Genomic DNA, 22,948 nt, shown 5'->3' on the forward strand with positions numbered 1-22,948 from the left:
TTAGTGCGCATCTTCCAGAGGAAGCATCTTGACATCTGAAAATCACAGAAACTTTGTGGCCTGCACCGATAAAACCCGAACACTTTGCAACAGACAGAACTTGAGTTACAATGGTGGTGACCCCTGACAACATTACCTCAGCCCTCCCTGTTATTCCCCAGTTGGTTCATTATTATTAATGTCACTACAATAAATACCAGAACAAATTTGACAGCGTTTGGCCACGTATCTTAAAGCATTGCCCCACTCCTCCTTCACTCCGTGTCCTTGCAGCCTTGGTTTCCATCCCTATCAGTCATCAGAGGAGCCTTTAGGAACAAACCGTTTGACTATGTGACCAGCCAGGTAGTAAAAGCCATGCAGAAGTGCAGCCGTGGCATCGATGACCAGCGAGAAGGTGCCCCCGATGCCCATGGCCAGGTCTTTGAGGACAGAGGGAATGGCGCAGATGGAGTGGTAAGGGAAAGCAGCCAGGTGAAGGACAAACTCCACAGGGATGCGCAGAATCCTGTAGGTTAGGGTTGCCACATCTTGAACAATTTGCAGGAAGCCCAGGAAGATGTTGATAATGACCCTCCCCACATCATAGGGGATGCTGATGAGCACCATGCTGATGGCTTTAAGGTAGGACACCACCCCATTCCACAGGCTGTAGACTCCATCCAGAACTGTACCACCAACCCGCTTGATAACAAGCCACAGGAAATAAAACACAAATTTCACCAGCTCCACAAACACGTAGATGAGGAGTTCCAGAAGTTTGATAAAAGGGGTAGCAATGATGCCAGCCACTCTTCTCACCAAGCCGCTGTCTTGGGCCTCCTGGTTGTCACTTGTTCCTGCTTGATCTCCAGAGTGGATCTGACTGAGAGCTTGTAGTATTGCTTCTGTTTTCTCTTGGCTTTGCTTGTCTTTCCCACAGCTGCCTTTGAACAAGTGAACTCCTGATAGATGCTGCTTCTCCAGCTCTCCCACCATGAGGTCCACCAGGCTGTTTTCATCATTCATTTTTTTCACTAGTCCCAGGGACCATCCCTCTGGACCATCGCAGCAGGCTGCCAGCCAGAGGCTCTCTGGCACCGACACCTTGCCTTTAACTCGGACACTGGAAGGAATTGCGCCTGCAAGGAGATACAGATGATCCTTCCTGGAGCAGTGAGGGACCAGAGCTTGCTCCACTACCCTCCTGATATCTCTGTGCCAACTTTTGCTCAGAGATGGGCTCAGAGGGACAGCGTTTGTGAGTGTGTACGTGGCCATCTGGAAATCCTCCTCATGGAGCAAGCTGGGATTGAGCAGCCCTCTCTCATAACCGGAGCCCACGTAGTCTGAGGTCAGGGCTTGATTTGCACCAAGGCTGGCCACAGTGCCAATGACATCGGCTTCATGCACCATCTCATGCAGGTCATTTTCTGGATCATCTATCTGAAATAGTAGAGAAAGGAGTTACTGGGTGCAATTTGCCTCCCTAGAAAGCAACATGTGAAATGGGGCTTGAAGTATATTTTCTGTTATGACTGCTGCTACACACCCTGCCTCGGACCACATCCTGCACTGCCTCCTTATTTTCCTTGTACCACTTCAGAGGAGCATATGCTCTCCTTAGCTGCCCTGCCAAACACTTTGGCTTAGGCTGCAAGGGATGCTTGCAGCTTTCCAGTCTGGTCCACAGCACAACACAACCACCAGAATCTCACCAGCCACCCTGCATCAAGCCTCTAACTTGCGATTTTTTTTTTTTTCTGGAAGAGATTTTTAAGACCAATAGATGGCCTTGTTCTCACCTACTATGTTGCTGGTAGCTCCAGTTCATTTAAGCACCTACCACAGCACCTTAATTCAGTCCCTCTGAACTAACAAATCCAAGCCATGAAGATAAAAACTCATGGTATATAAAATGCCTGGAAAAGGCATTTACCTCTCACTACTGGTTGTGTAAGCCAAAATGAAGCCAGGCACCTTGGCAGGTGACCTGAACCTCCCTGCCTTGAACACAGACACGGCAATGAGCTCCTAGGGCTCCCTCAGTGCTTGTCATTAGTCTGAACCTCATGTCACTAATAGTCTGAACCACACCTTTAATGGTTCACACAGCTCCTGGCATAACATGGGTGAAGATACCATCACCACAGGTCCTTAATGGAATCTGTGCTACCTGCTCATGTCTGCCATTCCCATGCCACGGAGCCAGAGGTAGTAATTGCTCCAGCAGGAATTCATCTTGGAGTCACGCACCAAGCCATGCACGGGGAGGTAACAAGCAATCAGAGCACAAGTGCTAAATGCCAGGGCATCATGCTCAGGTCTTTCTTGGGTGGCCACAGCTCGCTCTGCTCCTTACTGACACTCCTCCTTACAGACACTCCTACTGACACTGCCTGCAGCTGCCCCGAGGGGTTGTGCCGGATCCTCATTTTATTTACCATATTAGAGGGTGAGTGTGTTGGTAGAAGCTCGGGGGTGGCAGAGAGTCTCTGGCAGTCATTGCCTCCTGCAGTCTGTGTTTCAGAGGCTGTGTGGCCCTCAGCTCCCAGCACTGTGCTGGCCCAGTTAAACCTGCTGTCTTTGCTCCTGGCCTGTAGACTGTTTACTGCACTATGTAATACGTACTTTGGAGACATTTATGTCAGACAGTTCATAATCTACCTTGAACCACTCTGCAGTCATCCTGTCTCATTCCTTGGCCACCCTGCCGTGCACTTGGACAGACGTCCAACTACGTCCTTGCAACCTTACCCAGAGTTTGCATCCTCTTAGTGCTGCATCACCTCTCCACAGCTCTGCACCAGCTTGTGCTGAGAGTCAGGGTGAAAGGGCTAGTGCCAGCAAGTGTCAGCAGCTATCCGTCACCGTCACTGTGGGAACTGAGCTCTGGCTGGCCGTCTGCATCAGCCAGGTCCCTGCAGTCCAGGCTCAGGGCTCCCTCTGCACCAAGGCTGGTCACAGTGCCAACGCCGGCCACAGTGCCAACGCTGGCCATTGCAGAGGGCTGCGTTACTCCCACCTCCTGCTAAGGTGGTTTCTTGCACTTCATTTTGGAGCATCTGATGCTTTATTGCTTCAGGACCAGGAGGATCACAGCAAGTCCTATGTGCTGATGCACACGTCACAGCTTTTTCTAAATACGCCACTTAAAAGAAGGCTCTTCTGCCTTATTCTGCTCCTCTTGCTCAGACACCTCACGCCCTGCAGCTGGCTGATGAGGCCAGACATTTTGCATTCCACAAAATCACTGTCCCTTCCTGTCCCCACAACTAATTCTCCCTGCTCTGATGAGATGACAGTGTTATGCCATGGGACAAGGGAAGCACCCGGTGCGATTAATCCCACAGTACAGGTGGCAGGGAAGCAGGCACAGGTGCAAGGCTATGCCTGGGAACTGCCCTCCATGCTAAGGCCCTTCTGAGCCTGACACACCTGCTGACCCCTCATCCACTCTCGCTCCCATGGCAGGGCTGCTGCTGCACCACAAGGACATGCAGACCCAAGACGGGTCGGCTCTGCCTCCCGGCAGAGATTCCCAGCCTACAAGGAGCAGATGATATAAATGTAATTTTCCCTCCTTACGAGCTGATGCATGCAAACCTTGAGCTGCCTATCAAGAAAATATGTCCCCAATTACCTCTTCAGCTGCAGCCTTTTGCACATACCATTGGGATTGTTTAGGTGCAATTAAAACAGAACATGATAAAAATGTGGCTGTGTGCTGTTTGTGTGTAAGGCTCTGACATCACTGAGTTATGCTTATAATAACTCATATTATGGTTTGTAATAACTCATATGTAACTGATGTTTTTGTCCCTCCTCCAGCTCAGCCCCAAAAGCAAGCTGTCTCCAGCACTGCATCTAATCTGCATTGCAAGCTACCTTTCCTCACTGTTTCAAAAAACTTTTGGTTTGTGTCACTATCAAAGCATATTTGCATTCACGGGGCCAGCCACAAAGCCACCTGTCCAAACAACCTGGAACAGCTGAAGGCAAGATGCAAACAGCCAGGTAAACACATCATTCATAGGACGGGGATTTAAAAATAAATTATACATCTGAACACCTGTATGGATGTGAGCACCTAACAATATTGATGTTTTTCATAAAGCATGGATTGCAGTTTCACAGAAGGGACAGAGGGGGATTAGAAGTATGGCCACACAGTTATTAGCACAGGCGGCTTCCATCAAGCGTGGTCATTTCACAAGGCAGGACGCTGTTACCTCCCACCTTCCCCACCCTAGTACTTAGGATCCCAGGTGAACTTCAGCATCCCACTCCCCTTGCTACTGCCTCAGGCACTCTGACGCCTTTGATTGCAGTGGAAATATTTCATCCAACATTAGCGTGGGACTCATTTCTCAGGGAGGAGGCGCAACGCATCTTACCCCAAGGCTTCTGTTGCAGGACATTCACATGAGTGGCTCTAGAAGTACCTGTTTCTTTTGACTGTCAAACAAGAGAGGTGGCAAGAGCAGTTCAGAGGTAGCTATACTATAGCTGGGCAATGCAAATCCTACCTTGGTCATCTGGCCGCTGGTAGCCATCAACCAAATGAAAACACAAGGTAATTCATACGGCCCTTCACACGTTAGGACAGAAAAAGCAACTCCGGAGTTTTCCATCTCTCGCTAAGCTACAGAAAGAGCAAAACCCACAGGTTTTCAGACAACTGAAACAGCATGAGGTGAAAGCCACCTAAGTGAGTTGCTCTCAACCCCTTGGAAATCTGTGGCAGGGCAGATTTTTCAGACCCGAGCCTGAGGAAGTCCCATCAGTACCCTGCTCATCAGCCTACCCTTCCTGCTCTCTAATTTTTCACTAATTGCTGAATTAATTCGCCGTTTCCAGCTGCCAATTGGCAGTGGGCGGAACTAACATTCCTCGCGCTTCTCACCCAGTTACTGCCTCTGTGCGACATCGGGCATTCGTTTCTCAGGCCGACATTCCTGAGGAGGTAGGCACGCAGGGAGTGAGACAGTGCCCTCACCACTTACATCGTTATCCCCCCCAAAAAATCTGAGAACCCTGAGGCCCTCACCAGAGGGCTGAGTGTTTTTATGGTGATTTCTTTCTGCTTGCTGTGTGTCTGAATCTCCGCGTGCGTGCACGTAGGCGTAAGCACACGCTGCTGTATAGCAAAGCCTGCTTACACCTGGCTATCCCCGTCTCAGTGAGGAAATCACAAAATAGGCAATATAACCTCATGCGACTAGGCTGCAGAGCAGTTGTTGCTAAGAGTTCGGGTTCCCTTCAGCAGCCATCCGACCTTTCCTAACCCTCTGACCTAGCCTTGATAGGAACACACATAACGAGTATGAAATTTCTTCCCCGCTTTCTCCTCCCAGATCTGGTGTGGCAGTGTCTGACAGAGGGGTGCGTGCTTATTTCTTGAGTAAGAGGAATTTTTTGTAGTCCTGATTTCTTCTCACAGATTCTTCTGCAGATTTTTTTTTTTTTTCCTAGTAGTTTTTGTGTCTCAGGCTGAGGTTCCTCCAGTGAACTGCAAAGCTGCTACCTCCCACCTCTAAGACACCTGCATTTCAGCAATGGGTAAAGGGGACCTATTAGTGTAGACTAACAACAGGCCCACAGTAACGCATAAGGGTGCTCTGGAGGAGCCAGTAGCACTTGGACAATTATTTCTGGGGCTGCAGTAGGTTTTGGTGGCAGGAGGCACACGGTTTGGGGCTCCAGAGTGCTAGCAAGGACGATGACGAGGTGAGGGGTGAAGAGGGGTGGGGCGGGGAGGGCCAGGGAGCCAGGTGGAGGGAGGTGCTGGAGAACTGAAGCTGCTGTGGAGGGGCTGCCCACAGCTCAATCGCAGGAACGCCTTCCCGGCCTGCCTGGGCAGGTCTGGTGAGTCAAACCACAAGGAGCAGGAGGAGATACGGCAGCTAAAGGTGACAAAGGGTGTCAGTAGCCAAAGCAAATGGGAAAGGACCTAATTTCTGCCACTTTGCCTCGCTGCCTCCATGGCACTGAGCAAAGATCTTTGCTCCCCTAGGTCGTCTTTGTGCTTTGAAAACTTACCACCCTTCCTCAACTCCGTAACGGCAGAGTCTGCGAAAATCTTCCCTCTGTTTTAAAAGGGCAAGCAGATGCACACACACACACCCCCCAGCCATCTGTGAAGTGGAAGGAGAACAGATCAAAAGGCCCTTGGGAACTCCTGCAACTCAAAATCCAGCCCAGAGAGCAGGGGGACAGTCCAAAGTGAAGACAGGGACATAGGACCTCCTGTCTTCACTGCCTGTGACCTTGCGGCTTTAGTATCTCATCACCCCGCATGAGGAAAATGAGTACAGCAGCCATTCTCCCAGGACAGGGGGGAGCTTTGATTCTGGCAACATCCACCACCCAGCACCTGAGGGCCCTACTCCCAACGCGCTGCTCTGATCCTGCAGCCATGCCCACCCTGACCAAGCACTCTCGCACACTGCCAATCTTTCCTGAGCGCAATACACGTGGGTAGCTTGATGTTTGCTACAGAATTCCCCGTGACCACTGCTGAAAAACCTGAAACATGGCAAAAAAAGAGAGGTAAAGCGTGGGTGTTCTCTTAGGGCACCAGCAATTTTTTTAAGCATTTCCTTTAAATCTAACAGCCTGTAGGACTTGCTTAAACATGCCAAATGTCAGGGGAGACAGAAACCACTGAGGCTCTGGCAAAATTCATTTTACACCGCACACTTCTGACCTGACTGAAGCCTGCACATTCCAGGACACATTTCCCTACTGGAGTCTGCAACACAGGGACACAACAAAAAGCTGCAGAGTCAACTTGGCAAACCACAAATGGATGTTTTATCCCTGTGCAGCGAAGCGAAAGAACTCTTATCAACACTGTGATAACACTGGCAACAGAACGAACTTCAGCCTGACACTGCGATGTTTAACGCTGCTACCCACCAGCAGTACTCCCTGCCCGCGATAGCCGGCTAGGCAGGACAGACGCATCAGCTGGTGTCAAAGATGCCTTTCCTCTCCCCTGGCATTACACATCACATGCAGCAGTCTCTGAGCTTTCATTATAAGCCCTGTGGGACAAGGAACTATTTGTTTGCTCAGTTCCAAGCACAAAAATAAGTTCTGCTTGTGTTAAATTAATATGGGAAGAAGTTCCACGAGCAGAGCTCCTGCCTTCTTTGCAAAATCCTAGCCCCAGCTTCACCCCAGAGGAAACATTCTCCAGGAACATTTGTTTTACAGCGAAGGAAAAGCTGACTTACCTGCGGCTCCACCAGCCAGTTCTCCTCCTCATTTTGGCCTGGCTTTGTATACTTAAAAGCTGAATAAAGAGGTATTTTGTCTTTAGTACTGTAGAGGGTTGCGAAGCGTGGCTTTTTGTTGTATTGCTGACAGATTTTCACGTGGAACGGCTCTGTAAATCCTTCGGGCGGGACTTGTCCAGAGAAGAACATATTACACTCAGCAAAACCGGTTTCATCCTCTCCAACAACTCTGCCCTGGGAAAAGCCTGGGAAAACTGAGATGCAAAGCAAAAATACAATTGATGTCTCCATGGTCCGCTCCCTGGAGCTGCGGGAAGCCCCGTCTGCCTCCGCTGGGTATGGCAAAGGACCTGGGCTCTGAGTCCATGCAGCAGCGCAGCCAGAAGGCGTCTGGAATTCGGGTGTAGCGTGCGAGGGAAACGAGAGGGGAAACCAGAGCCGATCCCTGCGGGGAGCCAGCGCTTTCTGCAGGCGCAGCGCTGGGGAGCCGACCGTGCGCCAGGCTGCGCTGACACACGCTGCGGACGCCAACCGCCTGCAGGAGGGAATGCCAAAAGCAACCTGGAATCATCCGGGCTCGTCGGGAAGAGGAGGAGGGAAGCCGCCGTCGGCGCAAGGCTAGGGCTGAGCAGCAGCGGCTGTCCGGGCTGGGGCTGCGCGCCCGCGGGGGTGTGGTGTGCTGCATTGCAGCACAGTCCCCGGCAGGAATTTTGGCAGTCGCAGCCAGAAATCTTCCTGGGGCTGCCAGGGGGGGATGCTGCAAAGTCAGATTCACCGCCCTGAAGAAGGTGTTAGCTGCCCACTCCAGCTGTGAGTTCGGCCAAAGGAGGGGGAGAGGAAGGGAGATGGAGAGGAAGAAGAGAGGTGGCAGGATACTGGAGCTGCTGGGAACCCGCTTTGCCCCTTTCGGGGTGTTTGTCCTCACTGTTGCTGGCAACCATGTGCTGCTGAGGTGCCTGGGAAAGGCGTCCTCGGAAAGGCGTCCTCCTCCTGCCTCTCCTGGAGCTGTATGGGGCACCCAAAACCCTCCAGTACCACCTCCCTCAGAAGACATTGACAAGAGACAGAGGGATGAAGACCCTTGGATCGCATGCCCCTCATCAACACCCACGTCTGAATATTTTGACCAAACCATAGAACTGGACAAAAAAAAAAAAAAAACCCAAAAAAAAACTACCTAAAGGGAATGAAATTGCTGCTCTGAGTTTATGCTATCATACCTTGGCTACTGCTGGGTAAAAAAAGGCTGTGTTCCTTCAATGACTGGGAAAATGAGTATTTTCAGAATAGTGGGGATGCAAAGGAGACTGCAGAGCACTTCCCCAGAGTCAAGAAAATGTGCATTTTCCCACCCAAGAAGTTAGATATGATCAGCTGTGTTGCCAACAACTTTAAAAATTCTGGGTGCCAATAAGACACAGGTCCCTTTTATAGTGTGACTTCCAACCAAAAACCTCCAAGTGCTACCAACCCATAGGTGCTTTGCAGATGACAAAGGAGTAATTTATATTGCAAATGATGAAATGGTACAGCGGGTGGTTAAAGTGCCTGCACAAGGGCAGAGAAGCAGCCTGTAAAAGCACTAAAATAAGACTATCATTCCTCTGTGTAAGGATGACTTCTAGAAGTATCAAGGCAAGAAAATACATCAGCATCTCCTGGTGTGGTGTTATCAGCTGGGGGAGACAAGGCAAGCTGGACAGGCTGGGGAACAACAGATAATAAGTGGGCTTGGGTTTGGTCCGGGCAGATGCCTGGTCACCCAGCCCTGACAGGAAGCATTAGTCATGTTCTCGAAGAATTATAGAAATGAAAACACAGACACAGCCTGACCTGAAGACAGCAGCTCCAGAAGACAGGCTTAAAAATTCTTTTCCCTGGATGTAAAAAGGCTCCTGGGAAATCAAGAACTGAACCTAAACCTCAGCTATTAGATGTTTTCCTGGTCCCAGGCTTGCAATTACCTGAGTAGCAGGAGAAAATATTTTCACAAGCGTGGTAAGCCCTGCTCCCCAGCCAAACCTAGGCCATGTGTTGCCTTTAAACACCTCACTCCAAGACTGACACACATCACCTCAGGATAGGCATGGTCCCAATCCAATGAAAAAGCAGTATGAGGTGTCTCGAGAAGGGCGTAACAGTGACCAGCATGCTGAACAGATTGATGACTTCCACCAGGAAACATCCTGCCTCTGTCCTGGATCTGCTCATCAACGTCCTGCACCAAAGCAGCACCCGTCTCATCGGATGCACAGCCCCAAGCTGTCTTCTGAGCCTCATGGGCTCCTAATCTGCTTTTTGGGAACTCTGAGCAGCTCTTTCCTTTCAGTCTGTGAGGCTGGGGTCTGCCTGCCTATCTAGCTCTGTGTTTACCAGAAAACAGATAACCCTTGACTCAGCCTGAAGAGCAAGACCCTCAGGCTCTCATCTCCCACGAAGAGCATCAGTGTGAAAGCCACCATGGAGTTCCACTCCTTCATTCCCAATCCCATTTCTCTCCAGGCGAGGCCCCTTTCTAGTTTCTATCTAATTTAAGAGAGCTGTTGCACCCCTTGAATGTGGAGCTATGTGTAATTTTCTGTTCTTACCAACATCAGTATTACTAAAGAGACTAGTGCCATGATCATGTTGTGGCACTCACTGTGCCGAGAAGATAAAGGCCAAAGGATTGTCATGCCCCAGGAGGATCATACTCTCAGCCAAGGGATCACAGACAGACAAAGGAGTCAAACACGGTGAGATGGAGTTGGTCAGAGGTTTTGACAATTCTGCTTGGTAGCTTATCTGCTATCACACGTTTTTATAGGCATCACAGGGAGTGATGACTATAGACAGTGATAGGGAGTGTTATCTACAGGGACTGATGCCAAAGAGAGTATTAAGATCAAATCCAAAACAGCCCTAAGGCTGTAGACGTGAGCAGAAGGCCTCTGGCAAAATGTACATTGGGTTGGAAGTGGGCAGCATGAGTTGGTGGTGGCGGTATGGCCTCATGGGATCTGGGGGTGCCTCCTCCAAACCCACCAAGGGGTGACAGTGCAACAAGCCCAGCGGTGCCAGCAGTGCAGGCATGATGTTTGACATGATGGAGCAGAGGGAGCCCAGGGAAGATGCAAAGAGGCAGGTGATGTGGTCTAAGGGACATGTGAGAAAATGATCTCTCAGTGGCAGGCAGAGGTGTGTGGGACGATAGGCAAGGCTGCAGGTAATAGGCTGTATGGGCACAGATTTTGCAAGGAATACTGGAGATAAAGCATATGACAGAAAAGAAATTAAAGACAGAGAAACTGGCGAGAGGGGAGGGCAAGAAAAGAGTAAGGATCCAGAAACTGGTGTTGACCAGGAGGAAAAGGAGGGTATTGGACAAAAATTAGAGTTGAGAATCATCTGCATTCTTTAAAAACTGGCATACTAAGGAAAGGTTAAGAAGGAAAATGAATGGAAATATGTGAGAGGAAACCCAAGAGGCAGATTGTGATGGGTCTAGTGAGGAGATGAGAGCAAGCTGAGGAAAGCTGTCTCCTTGATAAGAAAATGAGGAGAAAACATTAGGAGGAAGAGGGGGAAAAGGAGAATGAAAGGAGGTTTTCATCCATCTTCATTGACCTGACATGGATGACCAGTCTCCCGCTTCCCCCAGGGTCTCAAGCACCGAGACCAATGTCTCAAAGAAAAGAATACCTCCCTGCAAAACAAACCTGAAAAGCATGTCAGCATCCAAACCCTTTAGCCATAAAGAAGCTGCCAGGCTTGTTTGCCTGCTTTCCCACACTGCAGCTCCAGCCCCGTCTCTCTGTTCACATAGCTGACACTGGACTTGCTACAAATAGCAAATCTTTCTCCTCACATGCCTGACCCCTCTAGTCTAGTCTTTCAAAACATTCTTGACTCCAAATATTTTTCCAGGCCAGATCTCCAGTCTCCTACTATGACCTCTGGGTGGGCCCCCAGTGCTGTATGTGACTGTCCCATTCTTCTGAGAAGGAAAGGAAGAAAAAAAGTGTCTGTAAGGGCAAGAAGTCCCACTGGACAGACACCACCTGATTCAGTGGAGGTACCACAGATTGAGCTTGGAGCACAGCAGTGCCCGCAGGCGTGCCATGGCACGTCAGAGAGCACAACTGCTTCCTCAATGTCTCATGGGGAAACAGCCTTTTTTTGAAATTAGCTTAAAAACTTGCTCTGGGAAAAGAGCCCATTGCTGAGCTAGGGAGAAAAGCAGGAGCAAAACAATCTTCCTATGAAAACTAAGAGATTCAAGGGCCAGGAAGGCAGAAGGACAATAAACTCTTTGGGGAATTGCATAGCAACATGCTGTTGGATTTTGATTCCCATCTTAAGCCAGGTCTTGATACCAGTCTCTGCTGCCTACTTGATAGGTGTTCACACAGATGTCTTTGCACCTTCTCCGTGGTGCTCTGTGTGCTGGTGAGGAATGGCTCACCATAAACCCTGCTGCTTTGTTGCTCACCATCTGCCTTGATGCTCACAAACAAGAGTGGGCCAGTGAGAGGCCGCTAACTGCCTCAGACTCTGAGCCAAAGGTGCTGATCTGGGTCCTCTGCTTCCTCACTTACCTTTCCTCCTGGCCACACTCACAGTCTTCAATCACTGCAGCCAGCAGATGCCTCGAAGTTGTGTCACAGCTAAAATCAGAAGAGAAAAAGATGAGGGGGTTTAAAACATAATATTACGGAAGAGGTTGTCCGCGGTGCACAGTCAGAGGAAGATCACTGGTAATGATGAAGCACTCAAACTTACTGCTCTCTGGGTGGTAACACCATTAGGACAGGTTCTGGGTTTGTACAAAAACTTGCCCAGTGGGAGTCTGACAGGGACCTTGTAAACCATGAAGTACAAATGCACTGCATAAATACTGAATAAAATTAATACAGTCCAAAGGGTATATCCTTTGGCACTTTACCACAGCCCTCAGCCTCAAGAGATCTCTGTTAATCTTCAGGCTGTTGGAAAGAAGTACAATGACAATCCCATGCTTGACAGCAGAAGTAAGATAAATTTAGATTAGCAGTACTAGGCAAGGTTTTTAATAGTGAAAATTATTAACTATCAAAACAAGTTATTTAGAGATGTGCTGAAAGCTCCAACATTTTCATTCTTTAAATCAAGAGATGCTTTTAAATACAATTAATAACCACAATAAAAGAACTGATGCTTCAACTGTAATGGCCTTTGTTCTGCAGATTGTCAGTTGGTCAGAGCCACAACACTTCTGTCACACATTAAATCTGTTTGGGACAGGAAAGTTACCCACTTGCATGCTTTTCTTCTAGGTATTATTACTGACTTCTTATTAGTTATTATATTTTATTTTTTCAAAAGTGCGGTGCAAATCTCTCAGTGCTGAGAACTCGCTGTGCTAGGTGCTGCCTGAAAACAAGGTGTGAGACAGCTCCCGACAGCCTGCACTGACAGAAGACTGATGAATGGGAACAAAATTAGAGGTACAGACTTGTTAGGCTTGCATCATCTCAGAAGAGAGAATGAGAAAGCCGTAACTCTTGAGAAAGCTAAACCTGCTGGCAGGATTCAGAAGCTTTAATCAAGAGGCAAGATAGCAGCCACACCCAGGACTGCCTGTCTCCAGTTACACCACTGCGTTTTGGAACCAAGCAGTGGGAGGAGAAGTGGGGTGTTCTGCATTGTTTGGCCAGACCTGATAGGTGGAGGTGAGGTTCCAGCTGCTCCCTGACTCTGACACCCTCCATGCCACTCAGATCAGCAGTGGAGATGCCCACATGAAGCCCAGTCATCCCAATCGCCAAAGCAGAGAAGCAGGCACCACAAGGGTGTGACTTGCATCATCCTACACGGCCAGGTGAGAGCAAGACGGCATCCTCCAGGTGTGCCTCTGTCCCTGCACTGGCTGTAAAGTGAGCCCAGGATGTCAGCAGCTGGTCAGACAAACCGTGGGCAGGACCTAACGTGCTCCTGTCACCACAGGGATTTAGCCTTGTGAAAAATCAAGTGTGTTGGCTGTATGGGGGAAGAGCAAACAGGTCTTCCTCCATGCTCCTTTCAGACTTTGGCCTTGCTACTGAAATACATATTGCAGCTGCTGCTAGACGTAAATGTAATATCATATTTTCCACGTGTTGCTTCTTGGCCAGTACTGTCTGGGGAAAGATTCAGATGTAAAAAACACAATCACCAGTCTGGGGGTCCCGTCACTGCCATGAGTACAGCACACAGCTTCTGCCCTTAGAGTTCACAGAACAGCATTTGTGTATGACAGCCAGGACAAAGTATTTCCTCTACAAAACAAAAGCAGCAGTGCTTTTAGTCACACTAACTGACAGTAGGGTGGAAGGAAGTACTGGCCTTAAATTAATGCTTTAAATAAACGAGTAGCTAGCTGGGACTGCAGGTTAAATTAAAAATGCAAATCCCTAGACTTCTGCAGAACAGACCAGGGAGCCTCCTTATTTCAAAAACAGCTCAGAAGAAAAGAGCCGGACTTTGCAGCAGCTCTGCTGGGATCTGCTGTGTAATTGTCTGACTTTACTTTCTTGGGAGATGGTATTAACTCGTCTGTGGCTGTGTAACACTTGTCATATACCCGGCTGAGGAGCAGCCAGTCCCCAAACAAACACTGGTTCATCAGGTGATACTCAGGGTGCACTCAGCTTCAGTGCTGTCGTGTTTCATGTCTAAATCTCCTTCCAAGCAGTAAAGCTCAAGACCTCAGAGTAGGCGTTAACGGCTCCCCAGAGGATACACAACAGAAACTGTAGAAGCCAGCACATTACCCAGGGACCCTAGTAAGCTAGACAGCCACTCATGACAAAATCTAAGTCTTCAGCACTGCTTCGCAAAGAGAATTAAAAGCCTGCATACCCTCAAGATCTGTAGCCATGAATCCTCTCCTGGCTGCAGGCACTCAAGAAAGATAACTTTGTTCTCGCTCTCTCTTAAGCTTAGTACCAGCATCTAGGAGGTTTTAGTCTTTCCTCCATCAGGAGGCAAGAGAGGTTTGGAGCCAACAGCCTCACTCCTGTAAGAGTGCGCTAGTCACTGTCCTGCTGCCCTGGGCTGCTTGCTATTCAGCTTTGCACAAATAGTCACCTATTCACGAAGTCACAAGGTGAAACACCTTCTGTCCTTTAGTTCTTTAGTGAAAGCACAAAAGCAAGGACTTGCAGTCCAGCCTGGACCGCACCGCTCACAGTGCCTCTCAGCAGCAGTCCCTGCGCCCATGCCACAACACAGCGCTGTTGATCTCCTCCGTGTAGCACCCAAATGAACTCTCTGGACAGCACCCCAGCCCTCTACCCTTCCCCTAGCACAAGGCAGTGCATAACCCCTCCATGTGTTTCTAACCGAACATCCTTACACCTGATGGGGAGTGCTTTGAGGCCCATCTAGCACCACTTACGGAGCTCATAGCTGGTAAAGACTGCAGAAGTTGGAGTTGTTGGAGTAGGCAGGCTCCGACACAATGAAATTTTGAAGGGGGGAGAGATATGAATAGTGCAGAATGCACATTCATAGCACGCCAAACATTCCTGTGCAAGCTCTACCCCCACAGGCACCACCTCCATCTGTGCTTCCCTCCACAGCTGCTTGTTGAACCGCTGTGGTGTGGTGGGACTCCCCACCAGTGGGATGCAGCACCTTGCAGAGGACCAGGACTCCTCCCTCTATTCCTACTTAAAATTTTACCTACAAGGATGGCAAAATAAAGTTGCTAAGGGCATGCTAAAGTAGTACTGGATAGGAGCGATGACAAGCTGCTTCATGTGCATGTTTTTGTAGAGACAGACATGAGATGTGGCTGCCTGCACCACGCTCATGGCAGGCGACAGGCCAAGGAGAACAGGAAAGGGAGGGGAGGGGAACGTGAAGTTTGGTTTCAGTTACTAATCCTCAGGAACAATGATACAGAAACAGGCAGAGTCTTGCCAAGATGAGGCACGTCTGCAGATGCATTTGCAGTACACGCCTTCTCGCTGTGCCCTGAGTCTGCAGGGGAGCATGCAACACCCTGTTCAAAAGGCCACCTGCTTCTGCAAAGTAGGGCTTTGCTTGCACCTTCTGTGGAGCTCCCTGTTCAGCTGAAGGAACCGGCCACCACAAATCTTGAACCAACCAACTCTGCCAATCAGGTTTTGACATTCCTAACCAGCACTAACTACTTCAACTTCAGATGAATACCTCCCGCCCCTTTGCCCAACCCCCAAAACACAGATCAAAACCCAGGAAGGGAACAAACTTTGCCAGGCTTAACCCATCTAGGAGGGGCTTCAGTCATGGTTACTGATCTCGTAGAAGAAGCCTGCCTCATCCCTAGTATGTGCCCCACAGCAGAACTCAGTGTACAAGTCCAGCTCAAATAAAAGTGACAGTCAAATTACACGGCAAAGCCCTCTGGGCTTTGTAATACAGGAAATCAAATGTCATAGCCTGCTTTTATATGGGATATTGTATGTACAGATCGCAGAGCAAAAGCCTTTGGTCCATTTTCTGTGGTTTTATGAAAAAGAAAATGCACAGGACTTGGGGAGAGGGGGTTATTCAAGGTTCCCAGGCTTGTGGCTGTGCTGGGAAAAAAATACCCATTTCCTGAGCACCAGCCCTCCGTACTGACACAGCCCCACATAAGCAAAAGGCTCCCTTGAGGCCTCAGCAGCTAAAATACTGTGTATTTGCAGTCAAGAGCTAAGGGAAAATCAACCTGGTTGGTCCCAATTGTGGGTCAAGAGTTCATTGTTTTCCAAGCTGTTGTTCTTTGTTTTCATCTGAATCAGAGTAAACTCACTTCTGCCCACGTCCGAACTGAACAATGCAAGTGGTTAAAACTCTCCCAGAGCCAGAATTGCCTCTCTACTGGGTGAACCCTTTGCACAGTGTGCTAGTTTAGTAACTGAAAGATAACTAAATGTTATCACAGTGCTTGAGAGAACTCACTGCTGGTTGACATCAGCTAGATTCCTCTTAGGTAGGAAAACATGGTACAATCATATGGCATCTTTGGAGAGGGTGGGGACTGAGCCTATGGCTTACCTTCTTTTCAATGAGTTTGAGGACTGAACTGCCAAGATGTTGCTGGAAAGGAACCTGAATTTTGTTCTAACTTGGTCAGGATGACACTTGGCTGTTTTGCTCTTCTTATAAACTCTTCCTTATATTCCTGGTTTGGAAACTCGAGATAAACTAGGAGATTTTGTGTTTTCACACTGGTTGCTCGATTCCTTACAGCCCCATTTATAAAAAGTACATAACTGCATCTTGAAGTTTTCAGTAATAGAAATTTTAAATCCAGAAGGATCTCATCTAATTTAACCTCATATTTGGAACAAAACCACTCACATTGTTTTACCTTGTAAACTCAACATCTTCTGCCTGCCTTTATAATGTACTAATGAAATACAGGGCATGATTTTCTGACACTGCCCAAGACAAGCGAGCAAATCATCTCCCAGAGGAACCTGTCACTGTCCACTGAACAGAAAAGGATCCTTAAAGATTTGCCTAGACTAGATACCTGGAGCCCTGTGAGAGTAACCCTAAAGTTAAGGGAGAATAGCACATAAACTGAGGTCTAACTCAGGCAGAAAACACTGGTAAAGAACTACAACTGAGAAAAAAACCCTTACAGAGCGATATGGGTACCAGTTCTCGATGCTATTGCTAAAAGTTAGAGCTGCAGCTGGCTCTTACAGAGACAAATGCATCTCCACTCCATCCTACCTAACAAGCTCACTTGTGGAATACTTCAGAGTTTCCTTTGTTCCACATCTACATAGAGAAGACAGAGAGAAAGCGAGCAGGTCCAGAGCCAGAGCTACTGTGGTGCGTTGACTGCCGGCCCTTCCTTTCATAGAAAGCTGTTTTTTCAGTCTGGGCACCTGGCTGCTGAGACTCCTCCCAGCCAGAATGAGTCATCGTCAGCCAGCATTAAGAAAAGGATAAAATTAGCTTAGCTATTAGTAGAAATGTTTGGCTAATAAATAAAAGTGGCACATTTTTGGTTACCAGTGTATGCAACCATAGACAGAGGTATGTCCTGGCCATTCGCCTGAATGTAAATACTGCATGACTAAAATTATTTGCTTTGTCCAAGCTCAAAAAAAAAAAAAATTCAGTAGAAACAAGAAAGCTTCCATGGAGCTGAGCGTGCATCCAAGACTGTGAGGCCAGGAAGTATGAGCTGAGTGTGTCTCGGGGCGTCACTCATTCCTCCGGCACCCTCCCTCCCCACATCCCCAAGTGCCTTTTGGTTGACATCATGTCTCACGTTGAAAGAGCACTGGAATCTCAGTGGAAAACTGCGCGCATGGGGAAGCAGAGAAAGACACAGTAAACAGACCATGCATTCAAACCCAGTATGTCAGACCTGCAGCACGGGTCCAGCTTGTTTAATGGCTAGCAAAAGAACCACAGTCTGCAGTGTCTGGTGAAGGTCATCACTGCCTCAGGCAGGATCCAGATCAGGTCCTCACTCTGTGCCTTTTCTTGCAGGGAACACCTGCTGACTCCCGGGATTCTTCCTCCATCGTGAATAATTCACAAGGTCTCTCCCTTGCTGCAAAGCAGGAGTTCACACCCACTAAATCCACCTGGGATCGGAGCACTGAAGGCACAAAAGGAGACAGCAGCCCAGATGGGGTGGAGCACAGAAGCAGAAAGCTGGAGAGATGGTGCAGTGGGAGGCAGCGGGGAAGAGGTTAAGGGCCGGAATGACTTTGTGAGCACAGAGGAACAGCAGCACAAGGTTTTTACTGTCCCATGGCAGCAGGAAGGGTGTGATGGAGAGCTTTTCCATGATGGCCTCATCGGAAAGCAGCCCCTGCTGACTCACCGGCTGAGTCACAGCCTTGCCCAGCCTCTGTTCTTTTCCCAATCAAGGAAACAGCAACTTCCCACAAACTTTTTTTAAGGTTGCCATTCAGATGCTGAGCATTCCTGCACCAAGCCTCCCCTCCTGACAATCTTCTCTGCCAGGAGGCATGATCCTTCAAAGCACACAGTGTCCCAAGGGAGAAAACATGCTGCAGCCTCTCCAAAGCAGGAATGGGGTTTACTGCTGCTCAGCCCATGCAAGCTGTGCCCCGGATGGCAAAAGACAGGCTCTTACAGGAAGGGAGGCAAGGGGAAAATTCAAGCTGGGAGGTTTCCATCCTGGCACCGAACCTCTGCCCTGCTGGTGGAAAATGCTTATGTTCCCAGTACCACCACGCTGCTTTGAAAGAGGTGAATGCACGCCCTGATGCTGTGCTTTAAGGGTGGGCAGAAGATAGCCCCAGAGTCTACAGGGGGAGACCTAAAAATTCAGGAAAGAAAATTGCCTTCACTAAATTCCCGTCTGGATTCAGAAACAACCAGTGAAAAGCAACAATCAAGAGTAATGTTACAGATGGAAGAAAGGGGAACCAGACAGCAAAGAGTATACATGAGAAGATTTAAAGAACAGAAAAATGACACAGGAAATGGGGGAAAATCCCTGCATTGGCAAGGCTAAGAGGAAGTTTTTAAAGTCCCTTAGGAACATAAGCAATCTTCATAACGCTACAGGCCAAGAAGTAGATGAGAAAAACATTAACAAGATTCCAAATAGGCACAAGATTTTCATAAATGTTTCTGTTCTTTTTCAGGATGCGACGTCTTTTGCAGTCTTGCAATATTCTCAGAAAAGGACCAGTATTAGGAGAGACCTGCACCCTAGAGCACTGAGATAAGCAAAGAATATTGGTCTTCTGGTGTGATCCACAAGCAAATACAAGATTGCACTGAGAATATGTGCAGGTACCAAAAAGAATTTGGGATAGTAACTAAGAGGCCATGCCAGTGACATCAGCAAGGAATTTCTTTTCAAGACAGATGCCTGTAACACAGCCAAACATGTTTATTCATCTCAGCTCAAAGACTGCACGGAATTTTCTAATCCAGAAAGCAACAACCCTGAGAAGGACTCAAAAGTCATGATGGACACGTATCTGAACTCAAGCACTCAGTGTAGTGGTGTGAGTAAAAAGGCCAGTGTGATCCTCAAATAGATAAACAACCATGTAGAAAACTGGGGGAAGAAAGATTTTCTCTCTCGAGCTCACATTAGTGGAGCTGACGCTGAAATAGTTCTTTTTATGTTTAAAAATTGGATAGAGAGCAAGAAAAAGCCCTTGAGTAATTTGGTGGGAGGAAAGAAACAATTCTAAGAGACCAGAAGAGCCCAGGCTGTTTACCTTATCCAAAGGCAGTTGCAAGACTGGATTACAAAGTATAAACACCTGGTGAGAAAATAGGCTTTTGAAATTACCGGAGAAAGGCACAACAGGCACCCATGGTTGGGAACAAAGCCAACTGAAATTAAAAATACAGTGCAGTTTTAAACTGTGAGGATAATTAATCACTGGAGGAAATTATCAAGAGACGTGGTAACTTTTCATGTTTTCCACACAGTACGCAATACCTTTCTAAGGGCTGCCACGGCCAAATTGCTCAGCAGAGAAGTAACTGAGGACATCCTTGGTGCCCATTGCTGTATGCAAAGATCCAAAGCTTAGCATGCCACAGGAAGAAATAAGTCTTCAGCCTTGAGATGTTTTGTGATTAGAGCAGCCATGCGAAGGGGGAAGACCTGGGCTTTTGTTATTGTCTGGTTGTTTGCATTATCTGATGGCATTTTAATACATAATCCTGGAATCCAGGAATTCCCACTTGCCAGCTGTACCACTGAAATTGACTGGTGCTCCCTTCTACATACATGCTCTCTTTCTCGATGAATCTTTAATTCCTTCCCTTATGCTCAGCTAGTCGGCTTCAACAACTCGGGCAGAACGTCCCGAAATATCAAAGCAGCCTACAGCTGCCTGACTGATGGTTCAATGATTCTCCACACGCGGGGTCAGCCCTGCTCATGAAAGGGCTGTAGGATGTGCCCCAGAGGGGCTGAGAGGCTGGTAGTGACATCCGTGAGTGCTGGACATGCTCTGAGAATACTCACTGAACTGAAAGCTCTCTCAGCACTTGAGCTGGGGGACATATATATGTAAGGCCCTAGTGAGAGCATGATGCTAAACTTCTTAGACTAAGCCAAAACAAGTTGAAGATCGGGCAAAACTCCATATGTTTAGAGACCTTTAAATCCAGAAGTTGTGGACCTGTGAAGGTTAGGTGTCTCTGCCACTAGACCAAATAGGGGTTTTCAAGAGTCTGGACTCAGGCACCTCTGTTCTACCAATATCCTTCTTTAGTGCCCAAGTCTTCTAAGGAAACCAAACCCTTGATCATAAAACACATCTGTAGCTATTTGTACTTCATGTTGATACGCACAAGACAGGGGAAGGGAAGCACCTTAGGGTTGTGGGGAACTTTTTTCCAAAGACACTAAGACAATCCTTTACTATTCAAAGAATCATTGTATCTGTTCAGAGCAGGGACTGTGCTAGATTTTTAGCTTCCATCTTCAAGTAATCTTCCACATAGAGAATGCTTGCTATTTACTCTAACTCAACAGCAGGAGTCTGTTCTGTTCATGAGGTCTTTAAGACCTGACACCTTCCACCAGATGGATATTCCAGCTGAACAGTAGGCTTTGCCTTCAGGACAGATTATTGAGCAAAACACAACATTCTGCTGCACCACAGTCAGATTAGTGTAACAATTCCTTCTGATTTAAAGTCCACAGATTTATAATCTCTGAATAACACCCACCAGCATAGGATGATGCACTGATTTCAGGCTGCTGTGATCTGCAACTCAACAGTACTGAATTCCTGACCATCTGACTGGGAAGCCAGCCTCCTCTGCGAGGTTTGACCTTGAGTCTAAACTGCCTGTAGTGAAAGAAATCATACGCCCCTTTCACAGGATGCAGACTGAGCAGATAAGGAAATTAAACAGTGGATACTTAGTTACTGACAGGTGTGGCTCTTAGGAAATGACACAATAATTATTGTTGCTATTTACATGACTTCTGAGTGAAGCTTAATCTTTATGATGAGATGTTGAAAAAAAAAAAAAGTGGTTTCTTTGCATACCAAGTGCTTTCTCTGATGGCTTGCTGACCCCAAGGGTGCGATTTACGCCGTTGCCGTAGCTCTGACTAGCAACATCTTTGGGGGCCTCTTGTGGGCTCTCTTCTAAATTGCACTTTGGGTGAAGAGCGCTCGGGAAAATGATTCCATGTTAATTCGCAGATACATCAAAGAGCCTTTCACTCCACATGCCTTCATGTGGATTCACAGAAGTTTGATAATAACATACATCTAAAAGCAACATAAAACGCACGAAAGGAACTGCATTTTTAGAGGGGGAATTTAATCCCAAAGTGATACTCATTCACGTTTTGCCTTCTTTACAGAGACAGCAATGAATACACTCCTACGTAAAGGAGTTCTTTGTAAGGGAGGGGGATGACTCGCTGACTAACAGTTGGGCTTAGGCTGATGTTGCTAATACACACTTTTGAGCAAAAAGAATGATTGAGGCATTCCCTCTTGCTCTGTCAGCCATTGTTTCTATCCTTCCCCATCATCCCTACAAGGTTCCCAACCCTATCTCCTTAATCCCTTCCCTCTTCCACAGCCACTCCCTCATTGCTCTTTGCACTGACAACCAGAGCAAGCACTCTGAAGCCACAAAGTGCTGTTTCATATAACTAATACATCGCCTTTTCCCTGGCCTCCTACATTAAGCAAGCAGCCTCTGGGCAAGACTCCTCCGAGATACGCAACTTGAAAGTCTATTCATGAGCTAATTTGTGAGAGAAGACCTGACAGTGGCTCATACCAGTAGGTTTCAGTTATGGCTGCAGTATGCCCTCAGCCCTCACCCTTTGCCTAACTGTCCCCTGGCCTTCCCTCAGGGCCTGCCTGGTCCCCGCCATACCGAGAGCGAGCCTGCAGGCCACCAAGGGGAGGCCTCGCCCAGGCAGGACCAGCGCAGGGCCATGTCCTGGTGGCACCTGAGGGCAAGGCCCTCTCCCAGGGCAAGCCCCAGCCCGCAGGTCAGGCCCCTGAGCAACCTGCTCCCAGGTGACCTTGCCTGACCCCAGCCTGAGGAGGAGGAGGGCAGTGTTAGCCCAAATCTGGGTTCTTCACCCTGTGTGCAAGATCCACGCACTGAGTCAAGGTATTTGTTTATGGCACGCGTGCGCAGAGGTGGGTGTTGGTGGTGATGCACCTCATCACCCTCTCTTAGCGCATGGTAAAAGATAGCCCCTCTCTTAACGTATGGTAAAACATTTTATGCACCTTGAACAATTGTTTACAATTACATTTAGTGACACTTCATTTTCATCGGTTTTTACAAGCCTTTGTACAGCATTTTTTTTTTCACCCCACATGTTCTGTGGGGAGGAGGCTTTGTTAGTAGGAGGCTTTCCTTTTCTCGAGGGTGAAATAAATTTGTTTAGTCTCATTAGTCATTTGATTCTCCTTGAGCTTATCTTATAACCTTTTAGCTTGATGTGTTTATGGTGTCTATTCCTTCTCCCAAGGCCATGTTCTGTTAACAGTTTGTAAGGATTAACAAACATCCTCTGTTTTTCAAAGTCTTTCTTTCTCACTACAGATATTTAGAATTATTTTTTCTTTCTTTCTTTTAAATGAATAATTCTTGTACCAGTAGGACAAGGCCACCATCGCTACGCAGGCAGCAACACTGCCACAGCGCTCGCTTCCGCCTCGGTAGCCATCAAGGTGGACACACTCGCCTCCCTCACCTGACAGTCCCGCCAGCCCTCTCTATGGTAAGTCCTCCTC

General features: G+C 48.0%; 1 protein-coding gene across 3 annotated transcripts; it reads right to left on the reverse strand.

Moving 5' to 3' along the window:
• ENDOD1 (endonuclease domain containing 1) lies at positions 1 to 22,929 on the reverse strand. Of its 3 annotated transcripts, XM_013305263.3 has the most exons (4): positions 22,909 to 22,929; positions 11,801 to 11,869; positions 7,221 to 7,758; positions 1 to 1,425 (listed from the first exon to the last, which is right to left on the reverse strand). In XM_013305263.3, exons 3-4 carry the CDS (start codon positions 7,512 to 7,514, stop codon positions 292 to 294), a joined length of 1,428 nt encoding a protein of 475 aa, XP_013160717.3. In that variant the 5' UTR covers positions 7,515 to 7,758; positions 11,801 to 11,869; positions 22,909 to 22,929; the 3' UTR covers positions 1 to 291. The 3 variants fall into 3 exon arrangements, with proteins under 3 accessions (XP_013160717.3, XP_055658570.1, XP_055658571.1); XM_055802595.1 differs by lacking the exon at positions 22,909 to 22,929 and adding an exon at positions 21,224 to 21,440 and having other exon boundaries at positions 7,221 to 11,869; XM_055802596.1 differs by lacking the exons at positions 11,801 to 11,869; positions 22,909 to 22,929 and adding an exon at positions 4,509 to 4,624 and having other exon boundaries at positions 7,221 to 7,338.
• Positions 22,930 to 22,948: the final 19 nt, after the last annotated feature.

This window comes from Falco peregrinus, chromosome 4, assembly GCF_023634155.1.
Source record: "Falco peregrinus isolate bFalPer1 chromosome 4, bFalPer1.pri, whole genome shotgun sequence".
In the NCBI taxonomy this organism is placed as follows: domain Eukaryota; kingdom Metazoa; phylum Chordata; class Aves; order Falconiformes; family Falconidae; genus Falco; species Falco peregrinus.

What these genes read in the sequence shown, in the direction of transcription:
- ENDOD1 (XM_013305263.3), bottom strand. Translation starts at nt 7,514, where the DNA reads ATGGAGACATCAATTGTATTTTTGCTTTGCATCTCAGTTTTCCCAGGC. An exon ending in ACTGGCTGGTGGAGCCGCAG is followed by an intron (nt 1,426 to 7,220) that starts GTAAGTCAGCTT and finishes CTACTATTTCAG; the next exon opens with ATAGATGATCCAGAAAATGA.